The sequence below is a fragment of the Anopheles stephensi genome, chromosome 3 (assembly GCF_013141755.1).
Source record: "Anopheles stephensi strain Indian chromosome 3, UCI_ANSTEP_V1.0, whole genome shotgun sequence".
Lineage (NCBI taxonomy): Eukaryota > Metazoa > Arthropoda > Insecta > Diptera > Culicidae > Anopheles > Anopheles stephensi.
The window spans coordinates 22,958,552-22,967,732 of NC_050203.1; the positions used below are offsets into that span (position 1 = coordinate 22,958,552).

General features: G+C 47.7%; 4 protein-coding genes across 6 annotated transcripts in view; 2 read left to right on the top strand and 2 right to left on the bottom strand.

The window, feature by feature from the left end:
* The window catches only part of LOC118510066 (breast cancer anti-estrogen resistance protein 1), a 118,842-nt gene extending 113,695 nt beyond the window's left edge, over positions 1-5,147 (top strand). For both annotated transcript variants that reach the window (XM_036051457.1, XM_036051458.1), the window contains exons 4-6: positions 1,650-2,524; positions 2,686-2,846; positions 2,911-5,147. In XM_036051457.1, coding sequence (XP_035907350.1) covers positions 1,650-2,524; positions 2,686-2,846; positions 2,911-3,848 — 1,974 coding nt within the window. In that variant the 3' untranslated portion in view covers positions 3,849-5,147. The remainder of the gene's footprint in view (positions 1-1,649; positions 2,525-2,685; positions 2,847-2,910) is intronic.
* A 767-nt stretch (positions 5,148-5,914) lies between these two features.
* LOC118510072 lies at positions 5,915-7,357 on the bottom strand. Its single transcript, XM_036051467.1, has 2 exons — positions 7,017-7,357; positions 5,915-6,911 (listed from the first exon to the last, which is right to left on the bottom strand). The coding sequence occupies exons 1-2, from the start codon at positions 7,093-7,095 to the stop codon at positions 6,697-6,699; spliced, it is 294 nt and encodes a 97-aa protein (XP_035907360.1). The 5' UTR covers positions 7,096-7,357; the 3' UTR covers positions 5,915-6,696.
* On the bottom strand, positions 5,915-7,939 carry LOC118510071 (N-alpha-acetyltransferase daf-31). 2 transcript variants are annotated; one of them, XM_036051466.1, is made up of 2 exons: positions 7,818-7,939; positions 5,915-6,911 (listed from the first exon to the last, which is right to left on the bottom strand). In XM_036051466.1, exon 2 carries the CDS (start codon positions 6,647-6,649, stop codon positions 6,041-6,043), a length of 609 nt encoding a protein of 202 aa, XP_035907359.1. In that variant the 5' UTR covers positions 6,650-6,911; positions 7,818-7,939; the 3' UTR covers positions 5,915-6,040. The 2 variants fall into 2 exon arrangements, with proteins under 2 accessions (XP_035907359.1, XP_035907357.1); XM_036051464.1 differs by having other exon boundaries at positions 7,017-7,826.
* Positions 7,940-8,153: 214 nt separating this feature from the next.
* Positions 8,154-9,118, top strand: LOC118510070. Its single transcript, XM_036051463.1, has 2 exons — positions 8,154-8,487; positions 8,570-9,118. The coding sequence occupies exons 1-2, from the start codon at positions 8,242-8,244 to the stop codon at positions 9,017-9,019; spliced, it is 696 nt and encodes a 231-aa protein (XP_035907356.1). The 5' UTR covers positions 8,154-8,241; the 3' UTR covers positions 9,020-9,118.
* The last annotated feature ends 63 nt before the right edge of the window (positions 9,119-9,181 follow it).

Consider the following 9,181-nt stretch of genomic DNA (forward strand, 5'->3'; position numbering starts at 1 on the left):
TTTATTACGGTATTTTAAAATTGTACCAAACCGTTCCGAGCTTAACTGAATGAGTTTAAGATCACATTTGAAAGAATGATTTTTCAAAGTTTTGAGAATTAAAGGAAATTGAAATTTAAACACGTGTTCGTAACAGCAGTTGTTTTAAATTTGAACGCGCTAGTTTTCGTAACTCATATGCAGGTGGCGCCACCGTCCTTACGATAGTGTTTGAATCGCACTTCTTCTTTCACCGTTCTTTGTATTTTAAGGAACATTTTATACCTTTTGAAGTTCTTCATAACATTCAATGCCTTCCATTTAAAAAAAAAGGTAAATGTTTATTTTGAAATAATTCACCACCAATAAAATCATCGCCACTCTTTAAAAAAAAAAAAAACACCGCCACGCGAATGCGCAGACGCGCGTCATTTTCCCGTATCCAAGGAGTTTTTCCCAACCTCATCCTTTCTTCACATTTCCTCCTTGTATGTGTTTGTGTGCGTGTATCGAGAATAAATGAAACCACCCTACGCACAGATTCACAGGCAGGAAAGGGACAGCGAGCAAATTAGGCTGGAAAAAGGACCCTCTCTCCACGATAACACGCGACACACAGTGGCGAGTGTGTGTAAACGAAGCGTTCGCATTATCGTAGTTACCGTACCCGGAAGCAGTAGTGTGGACAGTTCCGAATCCCCTGTGTGCTGTGTAAAGCTGGGAAGAAAATTTCCGTTTCGCATTTTGTGTAGTTTGTAGCACTGAACTTGAACACATCGAAGTTGCCTTACTTTTGTGGGACCAAGTAGTGAATCGGTAGTGCTTACTTACGGGGTAAGGAAAGGATTGGGGTTGTAAGCAACAAAGGGTGCTAGACTGAAAAGATTGATTAATTTCCCATCCTTTTGATGTCTCACTGATGCAAAAAAGTGTGTGTTTGTGTGGGAAAGTGTACACAACGAAAGACACGACGGCGGCTCGCTCATTCTGTGGTTGTGTGTTGATGTGGGCATCTAATTAAATTATATATATATATATATAGTTCAATCTGCACGTTCATAAATCATAGTGAGTTTGAATTTGAAGTGAAATAGACGACTGAACTGGATAAAATATAGAGATAATAAAATTAAGTTTGAAAAACCCTGCCAACCAGGAAATGGATGGGAAATACCCTCTGATGCACTTGCACTTTTTATATTTCTTGACTGACATTCCAACCACAAGAAGCATTTGAACTACTGCTGAACCGACTTCCATCCTTCGAAACTGTCGAAAGCGATTGCTAATGGGCCCACGTTACCTTCAAGTGGCACGAACTTTGCCACTTAAAGCGCCGACTTATTATTATCTAATCACCAATTGAATTGGCGCTCTTGTGCCGAATTTCCAAAATGTCTTCGAGATTGTTTTTTTTTTTCCTTTCGCAAGAAACGTGATACATTAGTGAGCGGTATACTGCATACATCTCGAGGAAACAATTGAATATCAAAACCCGGCCACGTACTGCTGGGCCTGATGCTGGTGGTCCCTTCTCCCCGTTAGGCTCTCAAGTTACACGATAACCTTAATTTCTCTTTCATTTTGATCGTCACGATAATCGTTCCCTTCTCGTTACGGCCACCATTGGACTCTAACATTCTTTCCCGTTCTCCGTTACATTCGCACAGGTACTCACGCCGCAGAAATGTGGAGACGTTTATCTGTATGATCTGCTGCCATCGTCTTCGGCGCGTGTTTCCTCGGCTAGCGCTTACCAGCAGCAGCAACATTCGGCAGACGCGCTCGATACGTACGACGTTCCCAAGCCGGCCGTTCCGATCGGTGGACAGGCTGGACCGCCCACCACACCAGGATACGATCCACACCATCCACATCACCACCGTACGTCCTGGAGTCGGACATCAGGATCAGCGCATCAGTACGGTGCGGGACATCCCGCGCTAGCCCAGCACCTTCACTACCCAAACTCACCGTCAGCCCTATCATCCCCATCGTCCTCGCTAAGCTTCCCGCATCCCCATCCGGCCGGCTACCATCACCACCTACATCAACAGTACCCACATCTTGCTGCCGGCTACCGGATGGAGGAATCGTACGATGTACCAAGGCCACTGCTTTCCCAGCAGCAACACCTAACACCGAGCAGCTCCAACTCATCGCTGCTCACGTCGGACAGCTTCAGTTTGTCCTCGTCGAATCGTTCCTCGCTGGCGAACATGCCCGATTACGATGTACCGCGGCGTAATCCGGTCTCGGTACGGTCCACCCCACCACCACCGGTTGCTGGCCAACCGCCCGGTACACCCAGCTTCTCCACCAGCCATCACTCGATGTCGATGTCCTCGTTTAGCAGCATGTCGACGTACGATGTGCCACCGTCACACATGCACGGGGGCGCGAATGGAGCAGCCGGGTACGTGTCGGCCAAACTGCACCAACAGCAAACCGGACCGGTCACACCGAAGGAACTTCCGCTGGAGCTATCTTCCGCGCTGGAAACACTTGCGAGACTGCAAAATGAGGCCACAACGGCCGTTACTAGGTGCGTTACTGGGTTTTAAATTGCACATTGCACATATACATTCAGGCGCATTCGTGTTACGCTCTCAGCAGCTTGCGCACATTCAGGCGCGCTTTCGTAAACAAAACCGGCAAGGAACAATCGAATTTGCTGTATATTAAATTCGTCCCTTAATTTTCTAGGTTACTTTCATTCGTATCACCAAACTGGAGGGTAAAGGAGAAGCTCGACCCGATACTGATGGACCTCAAGCTGGCAGCCGTGCGGCTACGGACGGCACTGCACGATCTGGCCGAATTTGGCGATGGTGCACTCGGCAACGCAACCAAAGCAGAAGACAAAGGTAAGCCGGAACAGCCCTTCACCTTCCACGAGCAAAGCATTCACATCCAACCATCTTTCCGCAGGCTTGGCACAGAAACTGAAACCCCTCGTGAAGGCACTGCGCGACGCCGATAAGCTCGTGCACGAAGCGTCCCAAAACCTGGACGCCCAGGGCTGGACCCTGGTGACGCTCCAGCGCCCGGAAGCGACGCAAAAGCTCCAGCAACAGCTACCCCCGGACAGTCTCGATCAGCTGATTGCCTGCGCGCAAACGCTCACCGAGGACGTACGTCAGACGGCTTCCTTCATCCAGGGCAACGCGACGCTGCTCTTCAAACGCTCCACCGCCGCCACCGCCTCCCAGCCATCCGCACCGACCACACCGCAAACACCAACCGGAACCGGAAAACCAGCATCATCCGGCGGTACGGGCGGCGAATGGCCCGAAGACTACGATTACGTTAGTCTCGAATCGAAGGAAGCGTCCGCACGCACCAACGCCGAAATCCGTGACGCACTGCCGAACGATTTGAAGAAAAACTTTGAAAACGTCGTACGGAATGCGGCCGATGCGGCGGCCGCAACCGTGTCGGAACGTCCGGAAGCGGCCCTGCTCGATCCGAACGATAAATCCGTGCTGGTGTACTACGCCACCCAGACGGTCACCCACATGGGCTACCTGACGCAGGCGATCGATGCGTTCCTGCAGACGGTCGAACATAATCAACCGCCCAAGTTTTTCCTCGCGTACGGAAAGTTCGTCGTGCTGAGTGCGCACAATCTCGTCAACATCGGTGACATTGTGCACCGGAACGTGTCGCGGGAGTGCATCAAAACGCGCGTCCTCTCCTGTGCCGATGCACTGTCCGAAGCGCTCAAAACGTGTGTGGCCAAAACGAAGAAAGCGGCTCAAAATTTCCCCAGCGTAACGGCGGTACAGGAAATGGTTGACTCCGTGGTGGACATTTCGCATCTGGCGAGTGATCTGAAGATTGCAATGCTGGAAGCGGTCCAGCAGTAGTTTGCAAACGAAGCGTTCCTTACCAGATCGAAATCGACACACAAGAACGAGAGAATAAGAAAAAGCAAGTAGATCTCATTTTCTTATGTTGTGCCCGAGATTTCAAACACATTACTGGGTAGCGAGAGAGGGAAACCGTGCTCCAGAACGATAAAATGCCAAAAAACAGTCCTCAATTTTCCCCTACTAAAAACCGTGATCGTGTAAAAAAGAGGGAGAGGGAGTACGAATTAAGTTCCCGCAAAAATGCCATCATCCTTTCTGGTCCACGTGCGTGCGTGGTTGTTAATGTAGTTCTACTTACGTTGTAAATATTGTACAATTTTATTTAAACTGTATTTTCATTTCTAAGTAGCGCACACGACAAATAGGCCTCAAGCATCGTTTCATAATTGTCTGTGCTTTAAAACAAAATCCCTTATTTTTTGTGAATGAATCTTGCTTTGCACCGTTTTCCATTTTCCTTTTCCGTACTGGAATTGAACATTTGATATAAATTCCCCCATCTACTGTATGCTCAAATGGTCCCACATACGGCCACGGGTATAAAACATGCTAAATTTAAACACACTAAACAAACAAATCTCCCAAAGCACAAGCAAGCACCTTCCGCTGCGAAAGTAAATCCAAAACGGGCGAAAAACTTCCCTCTAAATAATCATCCGTGTATCATCACACACTATCATCGTCGACCCAAGGCAGTATAGGCAGAAGTCATGTAGTCATTTGTGTCCCCGTAAACGTAAGCTTACAGAAGCAATTAGTGTTTTTTAATCGAAATCGAATCGTGGACCGAGCATGCCAAGGCGTAAAGTAATAAGTGTACGTATGAGTTGTTTCGCCCCTACTGCTGCTGGCCGAAGCATTCTATCGCCACAGTTTAAGCAACATAAATTAATGAATGTTTTTGCTTATTGAACTGTCTCAAACAACGGAACCCTGTCTATGGGGATGGAAGAAGACTAAGCTCCTTCGACCGTAATAATACAAAGCACACAATCCCCACGCGCGAAAGGTCATCTGAGTGTGGGGGGGGGGCAAATCTTTTCCAACATTCAAATCCAAACAATCTGTACTCTAACATATTAAAGGCGCCTACCAAGCAGTGCGAGACATTCGCGTAACCAAAAACCGCGCAATCGGCATCAACGAACCCGGCTCAAATGGAGGAACACGCAGAACATGGCTTCGTGGACCGCGGTGTATGCGAAAGGGGAAACAAGTATTCAGTAACGTAAATTATTCACAATAAATCACATCGATATCGGCTCTAAGGCGATCCGAATGAAACAAAAAAAAGGGGGTTGTTTTTTTTCTTCAAAAATCTAATCGTTCACCATTTCACAACATTACAACAATTCCGAAAGCATCCGTAGGTAAGGTGTCTGTATGGGTTATGCCCTTTGGAAGAGGCTTCTTCAACGATGCACTTGGATGAGGTCTCTTGGACGAAGTAGCTCGAAGAAAAATTATTGGATGATGCTCTTTAAACAAGGCATCTGCAGAACTATTTTATTGGATGAGACCCCTTGGCAGGGGCTCGCTGGAAGATACATTTTGGAAGGGACTCTTTGGGGCGAAACTTCGTTGATGAGGTCTCTTGGAAGAGGCCTATTAGACAAAACTTTTAGGGGATACGAGACCTCTGTACTCTATCTCTATGAAAAGGCTACTTGGAACAGATCACTTAGACGTGACATCTTGTTAAAGGCTCCTCGGACGAGGTATCTCAGGCGAGGCTATGTAAAAGGAGGCCTTTAGTACGAATCTCTTTGAACAGGCTGGTACGGGAGAGCTCTTTAAAGAAACATACCCATTCACATTCTTGGACGAGACCTCTGGCGGCCATCCACTGCGCATACTGTATAATCCTGTCCACTTAAGCTGTCCAATTATGCAATGTACAGGGACTTGTAAGGAATCATGCAAGAAATGAAAGAAATCTCGGATCCGTTCAACACAAAATTTGAAAATCTCCAAACCCTACTCATCCTCTAGGTCCTACGTGTCGGTTGATACATGAGTCATCATCATAATTTTTCTTCACTAAAAACGTCAAACAACCATTCGCGCTAAGAAGGGAAAACCGAACCCCCGCTTTTCCGTCATGAATTTAATTCCTTCTTAAAAAACAAAGCTATCCACCTCACAATCCGCCAATCCGTACGATTCGCGACACAATCCGTTTTCCGCTAGCAGCAATGTCCATCGTGTCCTGCATGAGCGACAAAATCACCCGCCGTCCTCTGATAGTTCGTGCCGCCAACCCGATCAACTAAATCGCTGACATCGATCGGCGGTGGCCGTTCGTTGGCCGGCTGTCCACTGTTCACGAGCTCGGAAAGATCGCGACGCATCGAGTACGCGTCCTCGCCGTCCGCATAGTACTTCGGTTCGATTTCCAGTATCTTAAAGCCGAGCGAGTTGGTGTACAGGTTCAGTGCGGCCCGGTTCGATTTGCGCACGTGCAGCGACACGTACTGCGCGTTAAAGCACTCGACCATTGCTTTCGATGCTTGGTTCATGAGCTTCTGTGCCAGGCCCAGCCTGCGGTACGAACGTTTGACCGCTAGCGACGTAATGTGGCCGTGTGTACTTTCCTCGCCCGGTTCCGGCTCTTCCATCTTGGCCAGCACGTACCCAACGATGTTACCCTTGTCATCCTCGGCCACGTAGCTGACCTGGGGCCACGTAAGCCCGTGGTAGAAGTAGTACTTCATCTGGTAGTTTTCCGGCAGACACAGCAGATTGCAGTGCTGCATGTTCATCAGATCTTCAGGCTTTGCGCAACGGATGTTCATCTTTTGCGTAGTGGTTGCGTGCGAGGCAAGGCGCTATTATGGTACGGCTAATCTCTTCGTACCTTGCGGGTACGTGTCCTATTATCGGTGTTTAAGTTGTTGAGGCTGTTGCCGCCACCGGTACTACCACCACTGCTGCCCACCGTTGAGTAATCCTTGCCCAAGGTGTGAGCTGGCGAATGTTCGTTCGATTGGGCGATGCCAAGCAGCTCGCGAACCAGCTTAAATCGGGAGAGAAACAACTTCCAGACCAGATACCAACCTGAAACAGCAACAAAATCCGGGAAGGAAACGTATTAGTGGCGGATGAAACCCAATCAAAGAGCTGTGGAACCGAAGAGCGGGTACCACCGAAGAGTGCACAAACCTAAACAAACCAACACTATCACTATTAGCACCGACACGAGCACCGAAAATGCAGCATTAATACCATCCTGCACATTCATGATTGCACATTGCCAAGGGAAGATTAACCACGATCCTCTACGCAGCAGTTAACCCGTATACGATATGTTGTTACAATTACTTTACGCTACAAATCAAAGCTATCACACAGCCCAACGCCACAATGCTTTCGAGAGGGCACGGGGAACGAAGTTTTAACAAACAAATGCGTTGTAATGAAAGTGCGTGCGTGCGTGAGCCCCGTTTTGCTCTTCTGATGTGGAAGCACAAAGTTTTTGTTGCTATGATCCGTCCCCTACTGTTGTGAATTGACAGCTCGAGAAACGTCAACCAGCACACACGCGCACACACACACACGCACATCCTCCATGAACCAATTCACACAAGGCGCGGGTTCGGGAGATCGGGAGGAACCGAATCTTTTCTTTATGAATTGTGAAGCGTGACACAATCGGTATAGTTTTTGATTCACGGTTAGCAAACAGGTAGCTTACTGTATGCAGCAGGGAACTATGGACAAAAATTTCTTCTTTAGCTTGCAACTGGATGAAAGCAAAAGCAAGAACACAAACTGAGCACCGTACCGTGCCGGGAGTAGACACTTCATTTAACCTCTCTGACACAACTTATCCAAATATGGTTCGAACGGGAATTTATGCTTTTAAAACACAGAAGCCTCCACAAATCTCGGTAGCAACTACTGTATCACCAAACCGGAACATTTACGGTGGAAAAACAGAATAGTTCCCAGACAAAAACTTACCTTCCGAACGTGTGTTTTCCTTTTTCGCTCGAGCGCCTGCTCCTCGTTTGACAGATGCGGCAATTGGTTGCTGCTGCTGCATGGGCACACTTTGAAATTTGAAATGTTTCCCGAGGTACCGAAATTGTCAAAACGACGCGGTTGAGTTGAATTTAAAACAACGAGAAAATGTGTAATTTTGGGCCACTATGAAACCTGTTTTTTAGAGAAAAATTTGAACCACCAGCACTGGTCTGTATATTCCTTTGTTTCAAAATAGTAGTTATATATTTTCTAAAAGAATCTTAACAGCATGTATCAACCTCCTTCACACCAGTCGACACCCGAGCGCTGTCAAAAGCCCCCACACAAAGCTCGCACGGAAAGGAAAAACGTAAACAAACGATTTTGCATCGCTGCTGCTGCTGGTTCTGTTGCTGAAAACATGAGTTTCGAAGAGAAAAAGAATCTTCTTTTTTCATCGTTGGAAACAGCCGAACAGAGCATCGCAGCCGACTCGATTCTACACCAGCAGAATGCGAACGAAACGGACTACAGTCTGGTGCACATGTCCAAATGTCGCATAAAGCCAATCGCGGTGGACAGATACCTAGGGCGAGAAAGTATCTTCAAGCGACCGAACGCACCGATCGGCCAGTGTCTGAAAAGGGCCAATCTTCCGGGCTATAAGGTAACAAACGTCGTGGTCCAACGACCTTCCCAACGAAACAGTTGATACCCTTGAGGTCGTCCCATTAATTTTCCATCCGAAGCGTAACCCGCACAAATGGATCAAGTACTCGCTGGAGGATGTGGACACTTCGGACCGAAGCAACATGGCGGCAGCATTTTCCTTCCTTAAGCAGATGGAAGACCAACGGGAAACTGCAGAAAACAGTGGCAGTGATGCTAATCCGCCGGATGTTACCGCTCAACCTTGCAGATCGATCGTACGGTTTAATCGCTCCGTAAGACTGCGGGGTCAGCTGAATGAGGCGGACGAACCGGTGGAAACACCCGCCGAGGATAGACCACAGTTTAACGGGCGACGTGTGCTCATGCCCGAGTACGTTGTTGGACAGAAGGCACCGAAAAGGGCCAAGCGAACATCGAACGTGCGAAAGGCTGGTCCATCCACGACTGGCAAAGGAACGGAATTGCAACTGGATCATCTGATGGAAGAGGAGGAAGAGATCGATCAAGAGGAACAGGAGGATATGTAATAGCATGTGGAAAAGGGGTGTTTAGTTTTTAAGTCGTAATATAATCAGGCCTAGAATTAAGTTTATGTGAAAATAAAATCCTTAACAGATTAACAGTAACTTATCAGTGTTCCTGTAATATTGTACGTATAGGATAGAATTGTATAATATAGAACAAGAAAC

Coding starts and splice junctions, on each gene's coding strand:
- LOC118510071 (XM_036051466.1), bottom strand. CDS start 6,649: ATGAACATCCGTTGCGCAAAGCCTGAAGATCTGATGAACATGCAGCAC.
- LOC118510072 (XM_036051467.1), bottom strand. CDS start 7,095: ATGAATGTGCAGGATGGTATTAATGCTGCATTTTCGGTGCTCGTGTCG. Junction 6,912..7,016: donor GATAGTGTTGGTTTGTTTAG/GTTTGTGCACTC, acceptor TTGCTGTTTCAG/GTTGGTATCTGGTCTGGAAG.
- LOC118510070 (XM_036051463.1), top strand. CDS start 8,242: ATGAGTTTCGAAGAGAAAAAGAATCTTCTTTTTTCATCGTTGGAAACA. Junction 8,488..8,569: donor CCAATCTTCCGGGCTATAAG/GTAACAAACGTC, acceptor TTCCATCCGAAG/CGTAACCCGCACAAATGGAT.